The sequence below is a fragment of the Heterocephalus glaber genome, unplaced genomic scaffold, assembly GCF_053883595.1.
Source record: "Heterocephalus glaber isolate CG9 unplaced genomic scaffold, H.glaber_assembly_v1.0 deba00001457, whole genome shotgun sequence".
Classification (NCBI taxonomy): domain Eukaryota; kingdom Metazoa; phylum Chordata; class Mammalia; order Rodentia; family Bathyergidae; genus Heterocephalus; species Heterocephalus glaber.
Genome location: NW_028258305.1, coordinates 38,628,716 through 38,651,713, shown reverse-complemented (window position 1 = coordinate 38,651,713; position 22,998 = coordinate 38,628,716). Strand labels below are relative to the sequence as shown.

General features: G+C 42.4%; 1 protein-coding gene across 1 annotated transcript in view; it reads right to left on the bottom strand.

Moving 5' to 3' along the window:
- Positions 1–22,998, bottom strand: part of Alk (ALK receptor tyrosine kinase) — a 703,900-nt gene that overhangs the window by 168,879 nt on the left and 512,023 nt on the right. The window contains exon 5 of the mRNA XM_004839247.4: positions 22,020–22,147. Within this exon, the coding sequence (XP_004839304.1) occupies positions 22,020–22,147 (128 nt within the window). The remainder of the gene's footprint in view (positions 1–22,019; positions 22,148–22,998) is intronic.

The following is a 22,998-nucleotide window of genomic DNA, read 5'->3' as shown; positions in this document are numbered from 1 at the left end:
ATTGGCAATACAGGTCCCCATGCTACTAGGAGTGGTGACAGCTTTCAGATGGGCATAAACCAATTGTTAAAGACCCCTCGGCATTATTCACCAGGGTGGGAGAATTACTTTTGGTATCCGGGAAAAACAGCCGTTTGGGTAATTACATTCTGTTTCCCCTTGTCTCTTCTAATGCATTAGTGGGAGATAATATTTCTCATTCTCAGTCCAGAACCATCCCACAGAGCTGCTATTAAACAGCTGTCACCTTCCTCCCCGTGACTGGATGCATTTCTCAGCAGGAAGAATGGCTCCCTGTGTGTCAGCTACATCCTGCTAGCGGCCATGGAACAACAGAGTGGGAAAACAACTGAGCTAGGAGTTGATCTAGCATGTCTGGCTGTGTGACCTTAGATAAGTCACTTAATGTCTCTGGCATCTGATTTCCCCAGCTGTGAAGTGAGGAGTATGAGAGAGAAGATCCTCAGGGGATCTGCAATTGGGAGGGCGTCATTGCTGTGTAGGATCTTTTAAAGCTCTCCATGGCTTCTGCTTTGGGGCTGGAAACTCTCCAGACCGGTTGGCCACGTGATCCTTGTGTATCATGGCCATCCACTGCCACTGTGGACCCAATTCTTCTTTGCTCATCATTGACTGGAGGCCTAAGATTGACTGCTTTGGAACGAAAGAGTTTCCTCCACTTCATTGCTCCTCATGAGCCATTTCAGACTTCTGATCTCACTGCAAGTATGGGAAATTAGGGAGAGAAGGATGCAGAAAGGACACAGAGGCTTAGGATACGGGCAGAGAACAGTTACCGGAAGAAGAACAGAAAATGGGAGACTGAGCGGGTGAGGGGAGGAAGGGACTCAGGCATGGATTGGGGTGGTGAGAGGAAGCCTTGAACAGAATGAGGGAGAGAGAGACTTGGAGAACGAGTCATTGGGAGGAGAATAAAGGGGGGCTGAATACAGAAGAATGATGGCAGGGTGTGGAAATAAGTGCTGAAAGTATAAGGAATGGATTTCCTTCCTTTCCCTCTTCCTTTCTTCTCTTCCAACACTTACTAGCAACCCCCAATCTGACACAATCCTCAACATCAATATTGTAGGTGCTAAAGAGGCAAGCATGAATAAAACATGGTCCTTGAATGCCAGGAGTTGACAGTGTTTTAGAGGGAGGCAGAGTGTTTACTGTGTGACAAGTGTGGACAGACTGTGGTAAGAGGGGCGTGTGCAGCCAGGGGGAGCAGATCAGTCCAGTTGAGGAGAGGGAAGGAGCCTCAGGAGGGGCTTCGCAGAGGCCTCCAGAGTCACCAGATGAATAGAATTTCTGTCCCATGCGCTTCCGTACCTTATTCTCTGTAGCTCTGTTGCGTTGACTCACTTCATGCAGCCACTCCATCCTCCACATTTCCACAGCTGTGACACAACTTTTGTCACATTCACCTCATGGGAGTCACTTCCTTACATGTCTGCCTTTCCCAGAGACTGGGTTTAAGGCCCGGAACTGTGGTTGAATTGCTTTCGTAACTATATTGCCCATGACCCACCATGGTGCCAACAACTCCTCCAAAAATTACTGAATGAAGTGGGAGGCATATATAGTGCCTCTTCTAGTGGGTTCCCATTCACACTTGTTGGGCTACAACAACTAACTCCCCAGGCAGTATTTCTATCATATCGCCACCATTTTGTGTGAAAAGAGGGAAGGATGTTTCTCTGGATGCTTTACCTGGCCTGATTTCTTTCCCTTTACATTCTCTTTCTCTTCTCTTTCTTTTGAACCCACCTTTTCCCTCTCCAGGGTTCTAAGGAAAAAGGAGTTAGCCTCACCTTCTCTTTCTTGTTGGCTCTCTAGGACCTCTTCCTAAGAATGTGGGGCCTCAGGGAGGTCTTCTCAGGTTGAACCTGGGGATCCACTCACATCATAGATCAATGGCTCTTCAGAATGACTCATCCCTGGGAGCACATACTCCACTTTGTCTTCCTTTATCCTAGGGTCCTCTATCCATTCCTAGTGGGCTATATCTCGGATAACACCATTTCCAGGGAACTGAAGGCATGGCCTTTTCCATGGGGTGCTGCCTCTTTGAGCTCATACACTAAATTTCCAAGAGGTGTGTCTCCTGACTTGAAAGTTTGAGTAGAAGTTTCCTAGCCACATCTCTTACAACCTCAGGAAAGCCTCACTTCTGCTGGGATATGTCTTCCAGCTGTATATGCTTACTGGACCACTACCTGCTGTAGACCTAAAGGGCAGAACTGAACGGTTGTCTAGACTAGAGTTGGTATATTCTGCATACAGGTTTATTTTTCTCATGGAATTGTACCTTTTAATCTTTGTACACAAACTCAGGGGCCTCAATGATAGACACATTTTAAAAATCAAAATAAATAACTCTTTAATTCATCATTCCCACCTCTGAAAGCAGGAGTCTTGGAAACCTGGTACAATTCAAGTAAACAATTCAGATTCAGCCATCTCTTCAAAAAGTTATGAAGGAATGTATTGAGGAACCCAGGTCACAATCTGCTTTCGAAACACATTGGCAAAATGTAGTGCCTTGGGTAGAAACTGGGGTGATGCCAGCATGAAGTGGCCCCTCTACCACTGCAAGTTGTCCTTCTTCCTCTCATTTTGTAAGTGAGATTATGAAACTCTCCAGTGGTCTGAACAAAATAAATCTCATCCTTAAAAATGTCACCTGACCTCACATTCCCTTCTTATTATGGGTTGTAAACACAGACTCAAAATGAGAAAAATCTAAGTATAAGTGAGCTAATGTTGTACATTAAGTTAGAGTCCTTCATGATCAGAGACTAATTGAAGGGCAGCTGTCCAAATACATGTGTCTAAGGTGGCCACTCAAGCTCTGTGGTAGACACCTGTGACTCCAGACCAGGAAAAGAAATCTCCAGCTTGGGTAATGATAACACCCAGCATGGCTCTGTTGTTTTCCTGTTCCCTCCTGGAAATAAGAGACTTGCTGTGGTGACTTCTCTGGGACTCAGGTCAGAGATGGAGCTGGGAGAGGCCTGTTAACCAGGTTGGCTAAGTGTGGGCTTCCAGCTGGAAGCTCCTGACACACTGCATTAAGAAGGAACGGGGTTCTGACAAATCCTGCCAGCTCTTTCAGGAGGACACACCATCCTCGAGGAAAGAGCCAACTATCACTCCTTACACATACCTTGGATGTCACTGTCAAGCAAACTGAAGCCTGGCTCAGGGGTCTTTGCCAAGCTTTTAGCAAAATGGCCAACACATTGCTGGGGCTCAGGGCAGTGGTCAGAAAGCCTCCCAAGACCGAGTGCAGCTGCTCTGGTGGATCCCAGATGTGGACCGAGTAACATATGTGGGTAATGGAGCTACCCTAACATACCATTTTTTCTTATCAATCCATGCATGCATTCACCTTCGGCCAATCTGGCTCATCTTGATGGAGTACTTCTGTTTTGAGCATTGTGGCATCATGGGAGCTGGCAGGACTTGTTTTGGTGAATGGAGACTAGGGAGGCGAAGGAGGAAATACAGAAATCTAAGGGAAAGAAGGAAGAAGCTCAGATTTTTTGAAAAATTCCTGTGCTTATGTGTTATGTAGGTCATCATGCTGAGCCTAATCCATCCTCATAAGGTTGTCATTACAACGCTCAAGAGGTTGCATTAGGTATGGGCTATTGTTGGCTCTGAAATCTTTTTCCTGTAGATGCTGTGTGTCCCAAGGAACTTACCATCTAGATGGGCATGAACACATTCTCGTGAGTTTTGGATAAAGCAAGAGTTGATAGTCTTTGCCTCAAACATAGACTTACAGTAGAAATAAATCACTTCCTATGAGAAGTCATGAGTGGTGGATGAAACTGGCCATAACAGAGCACAGGCTGGATCCTGCCTAACGAAATCATCTTTTGTTAGGGACAATATGGTGTAAACAAGAAAGACTTATGTATAGTTCTATGGGCTCTGGATAATGGTCAACCCTCAAAAGGGGTAGGCATTTGATAGAGTAGTTTAAAACTTTAAAATAATTTGAGTTGCTTGTCTCTTATCATAATTGTGGAAACTCCACAGAGATATTACAAAGGGACACTGGTCTCTACTGAAGGCACAGCTGGACAGTTGAAGAAGGAGAATGGGATGATATGATAATATTATGATGATTATGGCAAACACGACTCAAAATACAATAATTTTTTAAAATGTCACCCGAGGCTCCTTTTGCCTGACTTTCATTCAGTCGATTCCCTCATCTTCCCCCACTTATATTATGGCTGTTGTTTTCTTCATGCACTATTTGGGTGGGGATGGGTAGATACTTTGGAAAATACAGATTTTCAATAGTATGATCTGGATTATAGAGTACAAAAGATCCTTGAGTCTAACAAGCTGAGCCTTGAATGTCCAGAACTAAGAGTCAATAGGGCCCCAAATATAGGCCCTTAGTAAAAAAACCACAGAGGGAGGCAGAATGTGCAATGCTGAGAAGAAGCCCTACTAGATTGGGAGCAGAGAGACCATTAGCAAAGGAGAGCAAGAGGTTGTACTAGTTTACATTCCTACCAGCAACGTAGAAGGGTTCCTTTTTTCCAACAACCTTGCCAGCTTTTGTCATTATTTGATTTCTTGATGATGGCCATTATTTCTGGGGTAAAACGGACTCTCAGTGTTGTTTTATTTGTATTTCTTTAATGGCCAGAACAGTTGAACAGTTTTTCGTGTATTTCATGGCCATTCATACTTCTGAGAAGCATCAAGAAAGTAGCCTTCTGTCATGGCAATAAGATCTACCCTACGTGAGACTACGTGCATCTCCTGAGAGTATAGGAAAGTGATGAGGGGCTAAGTATTGTGAGCAGCAGATGAGCGAGCCATGGATTAGCTAGCTGGGGGCTGTCTCAGTGCAGTCAAGAGACTTGAGTGGGAAGCCAGGAGGTGTTTGGTAGATAGAGCCTGGAATCCAGAAGGGCTTAGGAGAGCTTTGAGGGTTTTGGTAACTCCTAAAAGCAGCTCAAGGTAGCTGACAGGGTAAACAGAGACCTACAGAGGACAATGGATGGGGCCAGAGTGATCCACTGGATCAGATGACCTACAAGCAAAGACTCCTCAGCTGCACTCACAGGAAGGCTCTCAGTCAAAGACAAAGTGGAGTGCAAGCTCTTCCATTACTAGGATGATACAGATGCCTTCCTACTTTCACACACACCCAGAGGAATGGGAAGCAGTACAGAAAAGGGGAGAATTCTCCATTGCCTGATAATCTACCTAAAAGGGAGGAAGAAAATTCTCAAGTGTTAAATGTTCCTTTAAATTAGTTAGATTAAGCTGTTTGCCACAGATGGAAATGGGATGGAAAGTTCTCCTAAGAGCTAAGCTTATTATTTTTTTTTCATATAGAATATAAAACTTGAAACCTCTATATGCAGTTTAAAATCCTTTTTGATTGGCAGATTCTCTTTAATCACAGCTGGTCTGGCTTTTCTTTCCCTTATCATTGTTCTCTTCTGTTTTTCAAAATGTATCAACATATAATAATTGTACACCTTTATGGAGTACAATGCAATGTTTTGATACATTGTGCAACCATCAAATTGGGATAACTAGCATATCTATTAGATAGGAAGAATAAGTTCTGGTGTTCTATTGCACAGTATTGTTAGCTATTATTACATTTAACAATAATGCACCACATATTTTCAGTAACTAGAAGAACATTTTGAATGTTAACATAAGAAATTATAAATGTTTAAGGGGACAGATGTGTTTGCTTCTTAAGTACGCCCTTTCCCTGAGATGGATTGGGCTGGCCTTTGTTTTTGAAAATAGTAGCTGATTCCAGCTGCTGGAAGGTTCCAGCATGCTTATCACCCACTTGTTATTTTATTGGGATGGCATGTATTCTACTTGTTTCAATTAAAGGCCACTGACCGAGTAGTCAGCCAGTCTCTGTGCTAGGTGGTGAGGGTCAGAGACCAGTCTCCCACTGTAGTGGAAACAGAAACATATACACTTTAAAGCCATTTTCCAATCTTTACCAAATTGAGAAAGAGCACGGAGAAGTTGAAGAAACAATGGAAAAGGAGGTAAAAAGTCCTAACTTGGCTATTTGGTACCTGAAGAACCTTAACTACTTTGGGCTTCAATCTGCTAAAGTGTAGAATGAGGAAGCAGTGAAAAGAGAAAAGTCCTTTAGGCCCTTTCCAGATGCTAAATCATGTGACTCTTGTTATGTTTGCCAGTGAAGAACTGTACAGACCAACTGAAGTCCTAGAATGCAGAAGCAACAGAGCAAGGCAAATATATTTGTTTTCAATTTTGTTGTAGGAACCTCAGAGCCATGGCCAAGCCCACCCTAAGCAAACCACAGAGGGGTGCATACATCACTGGATGCCTCCTAGGAAGGGAAGACCTTCCTAGATGTGGTTACAGAAGGGTACATTCTTGCAATTATTATCTTGCTATTATTTTGGCAAGGGGAATCCAGAACTTAAGCTTATGCTATTGGGCATGTTTGTCTTCACCTAAAATTATGAAGCTGAGTGCCCATATGATTAAGTAGATATCTTAAATCTGATACACTGATGTATTTGCCTGCATTTTCTAGCTACTGATCTCAATTTCCCACTCTGCTTTGCATTCATAGACAGTTCCCCATACTGTGCCCTTTTGACTCATTTGTTCATTCACTCATTCAACACCCTCCAAAAATTCATGGATCCCCTATTGTGTGCCAAGCTTTAAACTAAATGTCAGGGATGTGGAGCTACAGTGGAAGGCTCACCACTTAGCAGGTGGGAAAAACAACAGAAGCAAAAGTCAAAGAAGCTGTGACACTTGGACTTTCCACCTGGGTAACAGAAAGTCTTACTTGAGCTTGTGAGAGGTCTGCAGACAAAACACTGGGCTGTCCTCATGCCTCATCAAATGGACTTATGCCAGAAAAAGGGTCCAGTGGAGATGTAGTGGGAAGCATTTAACGCCTGACAAAGGAATCCACCAAATGATGACTGTGTGATTTCCTAATTTTTTAATCTCTAAAGTCAACAACCAATGATGAGAGATAGTGACACTGCATATGCCAGTGGGGCTTTGGATAAAGTTATACCAGATAACAGAATAACATGGAAACGCACATATGATTTTTTTTTAAATCTAGAGAATTTGTTTTTTTATAAAAAAGTCTCTTGCCTTGATTCTTGAAGTATGGATTCTTCTTGTAACATCTAGCTACTAGATGGTGTGAAACTAGAAAACCCAATTTATATACCTTGACATGAACCAGGTAGAGAAATTCCACCTTGCTTAATCAGTCCAATCTTTGTGCCTCCGTATTGCACAGAAAAGGTGAACTTCTTCTGTCAAGAAGTAGTTTGGCCTCATATCTTTTTTTCTCTCTCACCCCCTCTTCTCTCTCCTTCCCTCTTTTCCTAAGATTTGCATTTCCCTAGGGAATCCTAGGGACTATTACTGCCATCATCAATCCTCTCTCAAGGATGACATTTAAACCCTTTAAAGTTCTGGCAAAAACCCAAAGAAAACTCTGGGAGTACAACAAACATAAGCTGGAATGTTCAACATGACATGATGTTTCTAAAGACTGGGAAAAGACAGGGAAAAAATCTCCAGCACTCATGAACTCTGCATTGCTGATCCCAGAAGGGAGAAGACTCTCTCAGGACCCTCTTTCCTAGCTTCTGATGTAACGAATGCAATCTCAGCCTCCATTACCCAAGAGCTCACTCTAATTTAATTTCTTGACCCCTAGAGGAAAATATTGACCCTCCTGTTTACCTTCATCCTTGCCTTTGGCAGGTAATCTCCACTAGGAAAGGCCTCAGCTTTGGTTAAGGTATTACTCAAAATAAGGCACAGAAAGACAAATATAGCTATGTTCTCATATTTGGAAGCTGAAAAGTTGATCTCAAAGAAGTAGAGAAAAGGATGGTGATTACCAAGCACCTGGAAAGAGCGTGTGGGAGGGAGAGAAAGAGAGAGGGTTCTCCCAAGGTGCAGAGGTACAGGTGAACAGCAGAAATCACTTTTGTAGGAACAACAGAATCATTTTTTTTTTTTTTTGGTACCGGGGATCGAACTCGGTTCCTGGGGCTTGCGCAGGAGGCAGCGAAACCACTGAGCTAAATCCCCAGCGAGGAATCACTTTTAATGTTCTATAGCAAACAGGGTGACTTTGGTCAACAATTAATAGAATATTTCAAAATAGCTGGTAGAAAGGATTATGAATGATCTCAACACACACACACACAAAATGGTGAATGTCTGAGGGGATAGATATGTCAGTTACCCTAATCTGATCATTGTACATTGCATACATGTGTTGAAATACTAAACTGTACCTCACACAACTACTTCTGCATATGTCAATTAAAAATTAAAAGAAATATTTTAAAAGACCTCACTTTCCACAAACTATGGCTCTCTCTTTTTGTAGGCGAAGAAAATTGGTAGGAGTACCATGTCCAAATGCCTTACAAAACTCCTCACTGTGTGTGCGCGCGGATGTGTGTGGTCTCTTAATTAGGGAATGACAAGCACATGAAGGGGAGGAGAAGTAGAAGGGAAAAGGGAGAGAAGAGAATCAGAGAACCTATGTCTTAAGAGGAGACTCCATCAGCACATGCCCAGTGTGGCCAGTCTGACTATCTCAGCCCCCTTGTCCACAGATGCAGAGCCTCAGACCTGTGGCCTGCTGAGAGACAGCAGGCTTCTCTGACAACTGAGGTGTGATGGCAGTGAGACAGCCAATTCCACAGCCCAGTTTTCTTCCCCTCACAAAAAGAAAGAGTTGAGGAGTGAGAATGAGTTAAGAGACAAAAAGACAAAGACATGCAGAGTCAGAGAGAGGGAGGCTGAGGATCGGGCCATGTAGGAAAAGCTGTTCATGAGATGCCAAAACAAACAGCTGAGACAGAAGATGATCCGTCTGCATTTATTTCCTTATTATCTCACAGAACAAACAAACGAAATGACTCGGAATTGAATAGATGCATTGGCACTTCATACAGTCACAGTCAGGAAATGGGAGAAAGGGAAGGAGCACAAGGCCACTCCATGGATGAATGACAGAGAAGGTGGACAGCACACATGCATTAGCATGCACACAGGGACGGGGGGGTGGGGTGGAGATTGTGCGCTAACAGGAAAGATTTCGCGATTTTGTTTCTGAGGTGGTAAGACAGGAAAGAAAATACGGACCAGCTCTTCTCATAACTTTCTGCTTTCTGTTCTAATCCACATAAATGTAATTCTAGAAATTTCTTACGCCAGCTTTTCCCACTCAAAAGCCCAAGTTCACAGGATAGAGGCTTTGAGTTGCCCGCAGGCTCTCCTTGATGTCTAAGAAGTGGGCTGCTGAGGGCTTCCTTGCAGCTTGGCACTCCCAGGGACAAACTGGCTGTCTCCAGGGTCCATTCTGTGGTCCAGGCCACAGTGGCTCATGGACCTGCTCCCCTGTGTGTTTCTGACTGCAAACTTACAGCCAGCCTAGGAGAGGAGAAATCAAAGCTCCCCTCCAGACTGGACTGGGGCTGCTTGTCCTTACAGCACTGGAACTAGTCAGAACTCTTGTTCAGAGGCAATATTTTCATTGTCTGTAAATTTCACAAATAATGGGAAGGAGCATCTTACAAAGCCAGAGAAAGTTGAGGTGTACAGCCTCTCTGGGGTTTTCGGACAATAGACGTAATGTGTTCATACGAATTTTCAGGAAGAAGCCTCGCATTAAAGCTTATTGTCTCTCAGCTGCTATTGGCCATCCATGCGGCTCATCCTTCCTGTTAATTAGAGCAGAAAAGGCCTCCCACTGAGGTTGTAGCGTCAAAGAGCCCGTGTTCACCTTCCGGCCCATCTCTCCAGTGAGCTTGGGAGAATCTCTGAGCTGCCATGATGGCCCCTCACCCCCCATGTGTGGGAATTGGGGTCCAGGCAGGATATTACAGCCACATTCTTAAAGGAAATGATAAAACCCCGGTTTACTAGTTGTATGAATGATTAATGAGGGACAATTAGTCAATGTTTGTTAATCATTTTATAGACACAAAATGCTGGCTAAGAGCTAAATAAATGTGCAGAAGCAGCAAGAGTCAAGACTTTACATCCACCCAAATGCTGATCAGAGAATCCCAGAATGTTGGAACTGAGGGAAGGAGGGATCTCAAAGATTATTTTCTCTGTGGTTTGCAAACTGCTTTGAGAGGCTGTCTGGGCAGACATCCAGCAACTGTCTCCCAGTGTTTCCTCCCGAAACAAATTTCAAGAAGAAGGGCAAAATAAAGTTCCACAAAAACCTATGTTCTCAGCATAACCTGAAGCCAGTGAGTGCCAAAACTTTAATATAACTGTGAGTAAAGAGAGAAAAATCATCTTATATGAACAGCATATTCTCTTGTACTGCCCACCGAGGGCTCTGAGCTAACAAAAGACTCCCTCATTCAATGTGCAAGGTCCTCCACTCTGAAGGACTTTGGTATTTGGTTTCCACAGACTCTAATGTGAGGACTTCTCTCCTGGGGTCTGGGCAGAGAGGAAGTAAAATGTCTCTAGGAAATGCACACGAATGTTCATAATCTCCTCCCCTCCCCTCACCAAATAAGCAAAACAAACAAACCAATAAACAAACCCAAACAAACAACACAAACAGCAAGATCAATTCAGTCCTTGGAAAGATTTAAGAAATGCACAAGGGACTGTAAAATCTAATAAGATTTAGGCCAGTACACAGGGCATGTTTAAATCTAATATTTGGTGAGCCTGGCTCTGCCCTGGTAAGTCAACTTTAGGAAATGAGCCATTCTCTTGCCAAACTTCAGAGGCTGGGCCCCAATACTAGTTTCTGGTGTCACCTCAGGACACTGCCCACTGTCCACCTATGACTTGCACTTTCCAGATGGCAACCTGGTGTGTATCTCCTTCTCCGACCCATGCTCCTCTGTCCCTTGGAATGATATTTCACCAATGTCTTTTCTGATGTACCCCACACGGCAGGGAAGGATGAAGTCACCTCCTAGAGTCCTCCTATGAACAGGAAGTTCCTGTTTCATCTTAATATCTGTGTGTAGTTTGCATTGGAACTTGATATACCGTCATGCTAGTTTAATATAAAATGCCCTCTTTGGGAAAATCAAAGATCTGGAAAGATGTACTGTGTTGATTCTGTGGGTTGGTGCACTTTCGGTACCATTCAAACGTCAGGAGCACTGACCCCTGTTTAACCTGACTTGTTTACTGGCTTCTCTGATGTTTCCCACTGCCAAATCCTTCTAACTATTCTTTGTAGATGAAGCCCTAGAAGCACTGCAGGGAGCCTCCTCTCAGACCTGTGGGGCCAGGCAATGCGAGCTGCTGAGTCACCAGGCCCTCCTGTAAGGGAGACTCTTGGAATTTACCAATCCCCTGAGTTGTACTCATTGACTGTTGGTTCACTTTTTCTTGATGACTCATACCAAGAGTTTGCACCACTGTTTAATAGTTGTCAAGGTCATTGGTCAACAATATCGTGATACAGTCTTTGGTTGTAGAGAGGGGTAGAAATAACTCACTAGGTTTCAGATACTGTGTCAAGTGGAACACACACTGTCATATTTCATCCTCACATGGACCCTGGAGTAGGTATCACCACTTCTGTTTCTCACATGCATCATCTAGTACCAAGGGTATAATGGACATGTGGCACCCAAATGACTCAGTGAGGGATCTAATCTGTTATTCTTATGTAAATGCTATCTTTTTGTCTCTATTCATGCTGTCATCTTTATCTTCTCTCTATTGCATCTTTTCTGGCCATTTTACCCGTTATGGTCCCTTAAAGAATGGAAGGAAACAGAGAAGATGAGGTTGGAAAGTCTGAATTCTGCTGTCAGTTATTTCAGGGAGGCGGAGAGAAAGAGAGAGGTGGTGGGGTGAAAGCAGCATCTAAACCAACATTTCTCTGATTCTCCCCAGAATTAATCCATCTGGTTTGCCCTGTGTGCCTCACAGCCACTGATTTTAAGGAGTGGTGTAGTGGGGCCCTGGGGACCTAAAGAGTAAGCAGTTCTCCCAGTCCCTACTCATTACCAACTGGAGCATCCATCTCATTAATAACTGGGGCTTAATCCTCCACATTCAAAGAGATTCTCATTACCCAAAACAATACTTTTTTAAATTACCCAGGCAGAGTGGCATTTGCACATTGAATACTAAGGATGATTTAAAACTAATAAATACTTTTGGAAATTCCTTGAACATTTTAATGAATTGAAGTTATGAAATATTTATAATCAGTAACACCACCATTTAGTACCATTAATAAAATAAATACATTAGTCAGAGAATGAAATTCATTACCATTTTACTACTACACATTGATGTCAATGACTGAATATTGCTCCAAATTACTTGTAAAATAGACCAATTATTTTAGTGTGATTAATCTTTTCAATTATTTCTTTTATGTAGTTGTAATTTGAAAGTAATTTTCTTCTGGGAGTACAATGACCTCAGCACATTCATTTCTTATTTATTTATATTTAAAAATCTTTTGTGTCTGTCTCCTTTTCCAGGTGAGTGTTCATGGTCAAATATTTAAATTATCCACCCAAGCAATCATTATTGTTCTTAGGCGCTTTATAGGCATTTGTAACTGGTTTTATTAGCGATTATGAATAAGCCACTCCAAAGTACAGAAGTGCCTGCCAATAGTCACTGTTCACTGGTAGGGAAAAGAGTAAAATTTCATCCTGAATCGGCCATGCTGGCCTGGCTCTTTTGGATTCCAGTCTTCTGGGAGGCAGAGTGATAAACATGCCAGAGGTCTTCCCCAGGCTCCAACCTCCCCCCCCAGGATTACAATGTATTCAGCTTTTGCATGGCACAAAGAACTTGGGGCATCCAGTCACAAAATGATAAAGAAAATGACTTTATCAGAGGTTAAAGCACAGATTATGGGGGAGAGAAGCAGCTATCTTTGAAATCAGAAAACAATCTGGGCCATCAGACTCTGCTGGAAACGGGGTAGCTTTTCCCTCCACCCAATGGCTCAGTCAAGGTACAGACAGAGAGCAGAAACCATGTGTCAATTTGCAAATACATCCTGGAATAGCTGGGCAGTCTTATTCAGCTCTGGCTCCAGAATAAAGATATTCATCTTAGTTAAAGAACAATGCAGAGAGTGCAATAATATTTATTGTGCTGGACACTGGCTGGTGGTTCTGCATACAATATCTGTTTTAGTTCCTCAGCAAACCTATAATTATGTATTATTAGCTATTTATTGATAAAAAAAACACCCCAAAACCCATGGATTTAAGAAACTCTTCCAAAACCACAAGGTGGTAAGTGATGGAGTTGGGATTCCACAGTCATTTGGCCTGATTTTAAAGCCCATCATCTCTCTCCTACATTAGGACAAGCAAACTTTTATTGTGTGCTCACCATGAAAACTGTACTCTTACTTGCTAACTGTGACACAGGGATTTTTAAAAGCATCTTTAATTCTAGGATCTTAGCAACTATTGAGTGAGACACATAAATAACTCTGGAGAGAAGTGGATTGTTCTAAAATCAAAGCATATGGAATCATAATTCTGAAGTGAAACTTCTCAGAGAAAACAGCACTTGAAGTGATGTTTGAAAGAAACGCAAGATTTGAAAGAGAGCACATTGCAGAGAGGCATAGATGGAAAAGGAATTGGGGAGTTTAGAGGAATATGACTAGATTTTAGGGGTTAGATGAAATCATAATTTTAATGCTTATCTTTTAAATAAATTAAGGCCAGGAGATTTTGGAAATAAGGAATTAAGACAGAGTGTTTTGAAAGTGGGGTTTACCAACCACACACAGGGCTGACTCGGAGGCGACGGCTATGACTCTCCTCTCTGCATTCACTTCCAAGCAGCAGACTCTGCTGGAATTGATGGGAGTTGATGGAGAGTGGCAGAGGTGACTCAGCCCTTGGAAGTGGCTGGCCCAGCTGGTGGCACAGCTCAGGATAGCAGTGTGTGGCTCTCTGTGCCCACTTGGCATCTGGTCATTAAGTAACATCACCCAGCTCTGTAGGGGGCTCACTGCTGCTCATCTTCTCTTGGAGAGTTCTGAGTTCTGTGAGCTCCCCTAGAGCAGATGAACAGCAATGAGGGATGAGCTGTTTTAGAAGGCTTCAGGCAACCCAGAGAGGTTAGGTAGCCCATGCTGTCACTGCCAGCATGCCTCACAGCCACCTTCGCAATGACCCTTCTGATGAGGTTAAGTTCAGGTCCACCATGAACATGTTTTTATTCTCACCTTTATTTGACAAAAATCGATGTGCCAATTCTGGGGAAGGCTCTAATGTCTCGTCTAATCTGAAGATTTAGTTAAGTCTATGGGAAATAAGAGGGGGAAAGGAGACTTAAATCCAGGTTTTCTGATTTCTGGTTCAAAGCTCATCCTGTGGAACACTGGAAGTAATTTGAAGGAAGATATATCTATGAATGCGGCAGATAGTCAATATCTCTGGTGTAAATTAAATGTGAGTCAGGGATGCCCTTTGGGAAGCAGTTTCTGTATGAAGTAGAACTTAAAGCCACCATACCAAAATTCAGCCCTAGACAGAGACAATTTTATAACGTATCGCAATGTGTGTGGTTTTGTAATTGCTGAGTAGATATCTGTTGAATGAATGGGTGGATGCATGGGTGGATGGATAGATGAAACTGCCACATAAAGAGAGTTTTCTGCTGGCAACCTCAAGACAGAGTGTCACTGTAATCTCTATTTACAAGCACAGACTGAGCATCGTGCTGGGGTGCTACTTGCTCTTGGAACAGAAAATGCACAGTTTGGGCCAGGATGCCAGAAGCCCACGAAGTAATCCCTCATTTTACCCAGCTGGGTTTTGGAGCCTACTCCAGACACTGACTGGCTCCACACTGCTGGCCAAAGATTAGAATGTGTTATTTCAACCTCTCTTATTTCTTCTTGTCCCCATTTGGCCAAAGGTGGATGTCCTTATTGCCCATCAATGTCTTTGATGGAGGAGGAAGACAGAGGAGAAGGCTGGAATATGTCATTCATTTTTTTTTTAACTGAAAATATTCATACTAAGTTTATGACTAGCATCTCAAAGCCAAGATCTCTCTAGAAAAAGACTTATCTTGTGAAAATGGCCCACATCCAAAGCATAATTTCCTGGTCTTATTCCTAATCTTTTAAAGAAGGTATGATTAATACAACTACTTTTGACTTTCCTATTTTAAGTAAGTGCAGAATCATAGGATCTGAAAAACTGGAGTTTAATATTATAGTTGGGATCTAAAATGTCCCCTAAAAATCTTCTGTTCAGAACTGGGACTTTTGGAAAGTGATTGGATAATGGGGATGCTATACTCATTAGTGAATTAATTCATTGCACAGTTCATTGCTGATTGTGCTGCTGGTAGTTGGAGCCTGGTTGGAGGTGGGTCATTGGGAGATTGGGAGTGCCACCTGGAAGAAGGGTGTGCTCTTGTCCCTGGGTCCTAAATTCATTCTCCCCCCCCCCCCCTTCTTGCTGCCATGGGATAAGCAGCTGTTCTCCTCCATGCCCTTCCACATGCCATGGGAGCCAGCTAACCATGGACTGAACTCACTGAAACAGTGAACCAAATAAACTACTCCTCCTTTAAGTGGTGGGTTGGGTATTTTGTCCCAGTGATGGAAAGTGATGAATACAAAAGATATGATTAATAAAACTGTTTTTGACTTGCATATTTTAAGGAAGTGCAGAGTTATAGGATCAGAAAAACCGGAGTTAATAGGGGTATTGGAAATCAGATAGTACAGTAGTTTTCAAGTTGTATTTCACAAAAACCCATTTTAGGCTATGGCAGGGACTGTAGAACAAGTGGGTTCTCTGCTCCCTACCCTCATTTCCCTAAGGCAGCTCTACTTGTATAGTTTTATATACTAGAGTACTATATAAGACCTTGAAGTAAGGGTTCAGCCTCTGAAGTTTAAAAAATGATTCTAGCTCAATGTAGTCCCAGAGAAGATATTTCTGTATCTCCAACTCTGTGGACATGTATTTCAAGGTATCTGTAGTAGTGGGACTGTGTTTGACACTTTGGATTCCTTTCTCTTCCTAAATTCCAGGAATAAGTGGAATAACTCTTCATGGGGAAGGGAAGGGTTATGATATCCTGCACAAAGAATCCATTGGAAGTGATGTATATGCAGTTGTCTCCATTGTGTATGGGATCTAGGTTGCTCCTTGTTGAAAAATCTATTGGTGAGCTGAAAATGACTCTCACTGGGAAACCTCAGATATAATTTTTGTAGGTTCCTAAGATAAGGGAAACTATAGTGGCCTATAACAAATATATTTAGAAACCATTTGCAGCTCCCTGTTTTTCATGGGTGGATCCTCTGCAGCTTCTTGTTTCATATTGACTGGTAAGCAGTGGTCCATCTCCTCCACTTTTGACCAGTATGGACAGGGAGAGAAAACTGAGAAGTTGACCATAAGGTACAGGCAGAAAGTGCATTGGACTGGTCAGTAATTGAGTACGTCAAATCTCAAGGAAAATCTTTGGACCTCTGTTCATTCCATTTCCACATGGTGAGAGAGGTGGGTCCCTCTAGCAGTGATCTTCCATGGAGAGCAGAAAGATATGGTAGCTAAGGATACAGATTCTGAAGCTGGTTGGTACCATTCCAACATCTGTTGTGTGACTTTGGGGCAATTACTTAGTTCTCTGTGTCTTGACTTCCCAGTTTATATAATGGGAATAGTGATGAGAATGATACATACCTCACAGCACTGTTGCAAGGATTACGCGAGTTGGCGTGTGGAAGTGCTGGTGAGTACTTGCAGCGATGCACATATTTATGAGCTGCACACCGATCCCTGATCCCTGTCAAACCCTTTTCAGAAAGCTAGTCCTGCCCATTCTGATCTATGTTTTCCTGCAGGCCTATCTGCAGCTGAGGGGTCCTAATGAGTGTCCTGCAATCCTATTGCTCTGGGGAAGACAGGTTTTTGTAAGTGCACAAAGGATTTCCTGAGAGCCTAGGCCTGAGTGTCTCTGGGGGCTTATGTCTCTCTCAGCTCTGATGAAAGTGCGAACTGTTCTCTCATTGACTTTTCAGGGAAAAACCTATCCCAATAAATTCCTTCTCACAGCTACTTTCTTTTGGAAGTAGTAGTCCAATAGCCTAAGGTGGTAAAATAGGAGCAGCATTTATTAATTGACTGATTGTCCAATCTGTCAACAAATATTTATATGATGTTTCCTATGAGGTTAACACTGTGCTAACTCCTCTCTTAAGAAATAAGAAAAATATAGGACAAGACTTCAAACCTCAAGTTAGGGTTCCAAATTGACTAATTGTGAAATGATTATAAAGCAGCCACTAAATTTAGATGCAGACAGCAATGTCTTCTGAACAAAATAGCTACAAATGATTGTTTTCTCACTGTCTTAGTTATTTTCTCACTGTTCAGACAAAATATGGACACACAGTTAAAGGAAGAAAGGTTTATTGTAGCTCACAGTTTGTACAGGTATCAGTTCATAGCCGGCTGGCACCAGGGCAGGGTGGCATGGTAGAGGAGCATCTTAGAGGAGAAACAGTTCATGGAAGGAAGAAGGCAGCAAAGCAGTGAAGCAGCAAGTGATGACAGCAGCCCTCTTACCGTCTCTTCTATTATACCTGCCCTTAGGGTGGGTAGCACTCATACCCAGGGCGGGCCTTCCCATTATTCACACCCAGAACTATGCCAAACCAGTCAGTGGACTAATTTAGTTACCACACACCCTTGATCCCACCATCACACACTTAATCCCAGCACCATATAGTCTAGATCCAGTCATCTCTGAAAAGCCCCACCTATGACCACATGAGGCTTTGGGGGAACATTTAGAACAAGCCATAACACCCTAGGAAATGAGAAGGTGATCCACTGTAGCCCCCTTATTTCATTATTTCCTGACATGGAAGGCAGTAAGAAGTTACTGATGTTTCATAAAAGTGTGACAAGGAAAGGGAACACTGAGAATTTGGCTCTGTGTGTGTGTGTGTGTGTGTGTGTGTGTGTAGTAATGGTATTAGAGAGACCAACTGGCTACTGTCAAGGTACAAGTTATCATTTTTTGAAGAATGTGAGAAGAATAGGGAACATGGCTAGGAAAATGAAGTGAGAAGAGTAAATTTAAGAGATAGTAAGAGTAGCACTTGAACAGCAACAGGTAGAATCCAAGGCACCAGCAAGTCTAGGGCTCAAGGTTACGGCCATGTGGATGTAGAGATCAGAGAAATAGAAAGATCCAAACATGATCTAAGGTGTCCACCAATAGATGAAACCTCAGCTTCACACATCCCACAAAGACCACACAGTGGACACAATCATGGCTTAGGATCTGGTTTTCTTGCAAACTGAATGCCTTGGCAAGTTCTGAAACTTCCATGAGTGTCAGCTTCCATGTTGTAAAATGAGAATAGACTCTGCTTTATAGCATGTGATGGCTTTGGTCTAAAGCGGCACCCAAAGCCTCATGTGTTTGGATGGTAGCTGGATTATGGAGGCATTATAGTTGATTCGCTATTAGGAGGTGGAAGAGTTGGGTCTATGTGGGTGTGATCTGGCAGGGTGGATCCTCCTTTCTGGCTCTTTTGTTGACTCTCTCTGCTTCCTTGCCACCCTGATGTGCGCAGCTTTTCTTCTGCTCTGCTCCTTTGCCATGCGGTCCTGGTTTGGAGCCAGGGGACTATGGCTTGAAACCTCTACAAACTGTGAGCCAAAATCACCTTTCTTCTTTTAAGGTGTGGGTGTCTGGTATTGTGTCTCAGTGATGAGAAAGTAACCAAGATGCAACTTTACAATAGTAAAGTTTGCATGATGTAGCACAGACAAAGGGCTGACACTTTGCCTTGGCACATGTGAGTGCTCCATCATGGCTAGCTTTTATTACTAATAGCCCCGTATTAACTGAGCATCTATTATGGGCACACACTGTGACCCATGCAAGAATTTAAAGAGGAAATAGGCATGATCTCTGATCTGATACTGTCTCCAATATTGGGAACTAGGAAGAAAATGTTCAAATGGGAAGGGAGCAAGGAAAGGGGAGGGGGAAGCGAAGGAAAGGAAAAAGAAGAGAATAGAAGGAAAAAATGGAAACAAAGCTTCTGTAAATAAGGAGGGGAAGAAGGGCTGAAGGAACGGGAGGGGAATGCAGAAAAAAGAAGAATCAAGATATACTGTGTACAGGTACAAATCCCTATAATGAATGTGATCGTTGTGTATATCCAAAGTGTACCAATACCATTAATTAAGGAAGAAGATATTGTCTCCTATATGGGGAGAATTGTCCTCAACATTTCCTATAGTGCTTCTCTAGATTAACTAAAACGGCACCTCTCTTGATATGGGCCAAGGAAGAGCTGTGGAGCTCTACATCTGTATTTCTCCTCATATTCTATCTATATCTCATCATGTGGGGACCAAGTTATTATCAGAAAATAGGCATCTTGAACACCAATCTACAGCCCTGGCTAGCAAGTCACTGCCCTGTTCACCCCTCGGAGAGAGCGCTTATTTCCTTTTCTCTCTTCTTTCTCATGGACTAACCAAAGTAAGAAACCCAGACACCCTAGATACTTGTTACATCAAAAAGGCCCTAAATATGCCTCAAGAAAAAAGCCCTCAGAAATGTTCTCTTCAAATATGTGAGTATAGTTTTAGGATGCTTCCTATATTTGAAACTTGTCTATATCACCTGGATTTGTCCTATGAAAGAGAGTTAGATGCTGTAAAGAAACTGTGACATTGCTTTGCTCTTCTCTGCTCTCCTTCTTACACAACCACACCAATCCCTGTACTGCCTTTCATGGCTAGGATGTTTCAAGAATGAGAAACAAGTGTTTCCTCATAAAGACTATTGGAACTTGGACCCGGGCTTCTGGACCTGGCACCTGGAAGGTGGTAGAGCCTGATCACAAGAACGTCTCCAGGATTCTTGATCAGGGTGCTTTCCCTAAGGACTCAGAAGTAGATTTGCCTTCCTTCTCCTCTAAGGGAGTGAGTGCCCTGCCAGCGGCAATTTTCTGGGTCACTAGGTAGTTTAAGAAGGCCAACTCCTTGGTTTCCTAAGGGCAGAGAAGCAAATAAGGAATAGGTCTCTTAATCTCCATAATAGGCTGCAAATGCAACAAAAAGTACAGAAGAAAAATTTTGTAGGTGAAAGGGAATTGCAAGGTAAGGGAGGACATCTCTGTATAATTGGCTGACATCCTTCATTTGAATGTGCAAGGAATTTTTGCAGTATTTGTGCTGGGCCTGATATCTGGATCTTTGTACTCTCTTACTCCCTTCTCTTATTGTTGCCGAAATGAGATTTGGTCAATTCCAGAAACTGCTATTTTCTCTCTGTCAAAGTCCTATTAACTGGTTCCATTTCAATAGATGGACTCTTTTGGATGGTATGTAGACCCTGGACATCTGCAAAGCTTGATGATTTCGAGAGAGACAAAAATCTCTAAGCTCATGAGCAGAGAAACATCTGAACCAACTCCTGGCTTGCTCCCAAACCACATGTTTCTGATATGGTTGTCTCATCTCACAGGTTAACCACCTTTTCAACTCAAACTGAAGTTCAATCTATCACATTTTGGGATTTTTCTTTTTCCCTCCATACAAACTAGTTTTGATTAAAAGAATAAGAACAAGAACAACAAAATACATTTGTGAAAGTTCTTTTAAGGGCAGCATTGAATGAAGAACTATACTGACTTATGGAGCAGGGTGATTAGGGGGCTCCCTAGCTACAGGAACAGGTTCAAATCCAGATGAGTACTGTGTGTTACAGGCCTTCACAGTTGTTTATGATTAGTCTAAATTGAGAACTTCAGTCTCAGGAGTCCCAGGCTTCCTTCCTGTCCATGGTTCTTCCTTGGGCCTCTCAGATCACAGGTCCCGAGGACAGGTAACAGTGCCCTTCATGGACCTCTAGGCAGAGGGAGGAACAGCAGGAATATGGCAATAATGAAAGTGACTGTGAAATAATAAAGGATGTTTATCACTATGACTCTGGGCCTATTAAAGAATCAAGGAAAGAGAAACCTCATATCTCTTCATGATCCATGTCATCTTGCCTACAAATTAGACTTGAGGCAATGTTTAATGAAAGATAAATGTAAAGTATAATTTTGCAAACAGGAACAGAAGATCAAAAACTGTACATAGGAAAGGGAAAAAGCTTATCAAAAACCTGCACGGATATAACTGGATATAACTACTGTGATGGAGTATGATGCTTAGTTCAGAATTCCCTGCTAGCTGAAGGAAAAAGGAAAAAAGTCAAGAAATTACACTTTAGGAGAGACAGACTTTCTCTTGGCTAATACCATATTTGTAGATTCTGAAATAAACTCGTAATGTGGAAATTATGCAAAGGGAATCCTTTGCATAGCAAATGACATAGCAAACTATGCCTCAATGGTTTTTTTTTAAAAAACAACCTAAATATTTCTTATATAGCCATTCCTATGTTTTCCCTTAATAATAGTTTAAACACAACCATTAAAAATACTTAGTATTTTTAATACTATACCTCAGGGGGAAAAAAGCAAAATAGTAAATGTTATTAAGTAATAGGGAGAGTGAGGAGCAGATAAAGATAGAAGTAAAATAAAAAGTGCAGAATGGTACTAACTGTTGAAATTGGGTGGAAGGTACCTGAAGGCTCACTGTACCATTCTATTTACTTGGTATATATTATAATTTTTCCGTAATAAAATATTTGTAAAAAGTAGGTGAAAGTATTTGGCAGCCAGGGAAGTTAAGCCAACATGTCATCCAACAGTGACCATGTTCTATTTGGTGAAATTTTAAATTAAATAGATATGATTTTATTCTGGATCTTTGGAGATTAGTTATCCAGGTTGTGGTGCACTTGGTGATATTCAAGACCAGCCCCTAAGCACTGCAGATTTTTCCACATAAGCGTGCACCTTCCCAGCTACGCACAGTAGCAGGCTACTGACACATCTAAGACAACAAGGAGCAGAGGAGAAAGGCAGATTCAGGTACCTTCACTGCAGTTCTTCAGGGCAAAAAAGTCCACTGCAGACAGACTTCGGTTTCCACTGGAGATGTATTCCAGGGCCACTCGGAAGGGGTTCTCTGGGCGCCCGACTCTTCCGTGCAGCACTGTCCAGCTGGGTGCATTGGAGATCAGAGGAGGAAAAGGACAGAGAAAGAGTGATGAGAAGCAGGCCTCACCTGCAGAAAGAGTCGTGCTCCTGCAGTGACCTCGGGGCTCAGGATTCACGGGCACCCCTGGAGGTGCTGAGGGCGGTGACCCTGAGTGCAACATGTAAACTTTGCTTCCTTCTTGTCCAGCTAGCTAACGTAGGGACACAATTCTGGAACTCATTCAAGCCACTGGCATTTCTTTTGCCATATTATTTCAAAATCAACCATAGATCTTTGAACTATTTCGGTAGCTCGTCTTATAAGGGAAGCCTACACATACTTGAGAAAACTCAGCAGCAGAGTCAAGGAGAAGTCTTCAAAATATTTACCAGTCTATTCATCATCATCTCTGGAAAGAATACTTGGTATCTGGAGTTTTATCTGATACCAAAGTCTCAGAGCTCTCAGGTTTGGTATATAGTTACTTAAGGGAAGCTAGCAAGAGTTTTTTATTTACTGCAGGAAAATTAAAGTGCACTGAAGCATGTATTTTGGGGTAAAAGGTACCTAAGATTGACATGGACTTTGCAAAAAAGTGCAAACAGAAGAAGATGGAAGCAGGTCAAATGGTGAGCTCTGCATCCACCTGTAATCAAGGGCACTGACACCATCAGAGAGCAGAGAATAAGCTAAATGAACATTTTTACACCTTGCTCATGCTATTAACCTCTTAGAATAGCCTCTTCTCACTGATTGGAATATCAAATTTATTCTTTCAACATTTCTATATGCATATATAATTTTGTCTATGTATGTACATATATAAATATAAACATATACAACACACAAACATAAACTATTTTGTGTGGCGAAT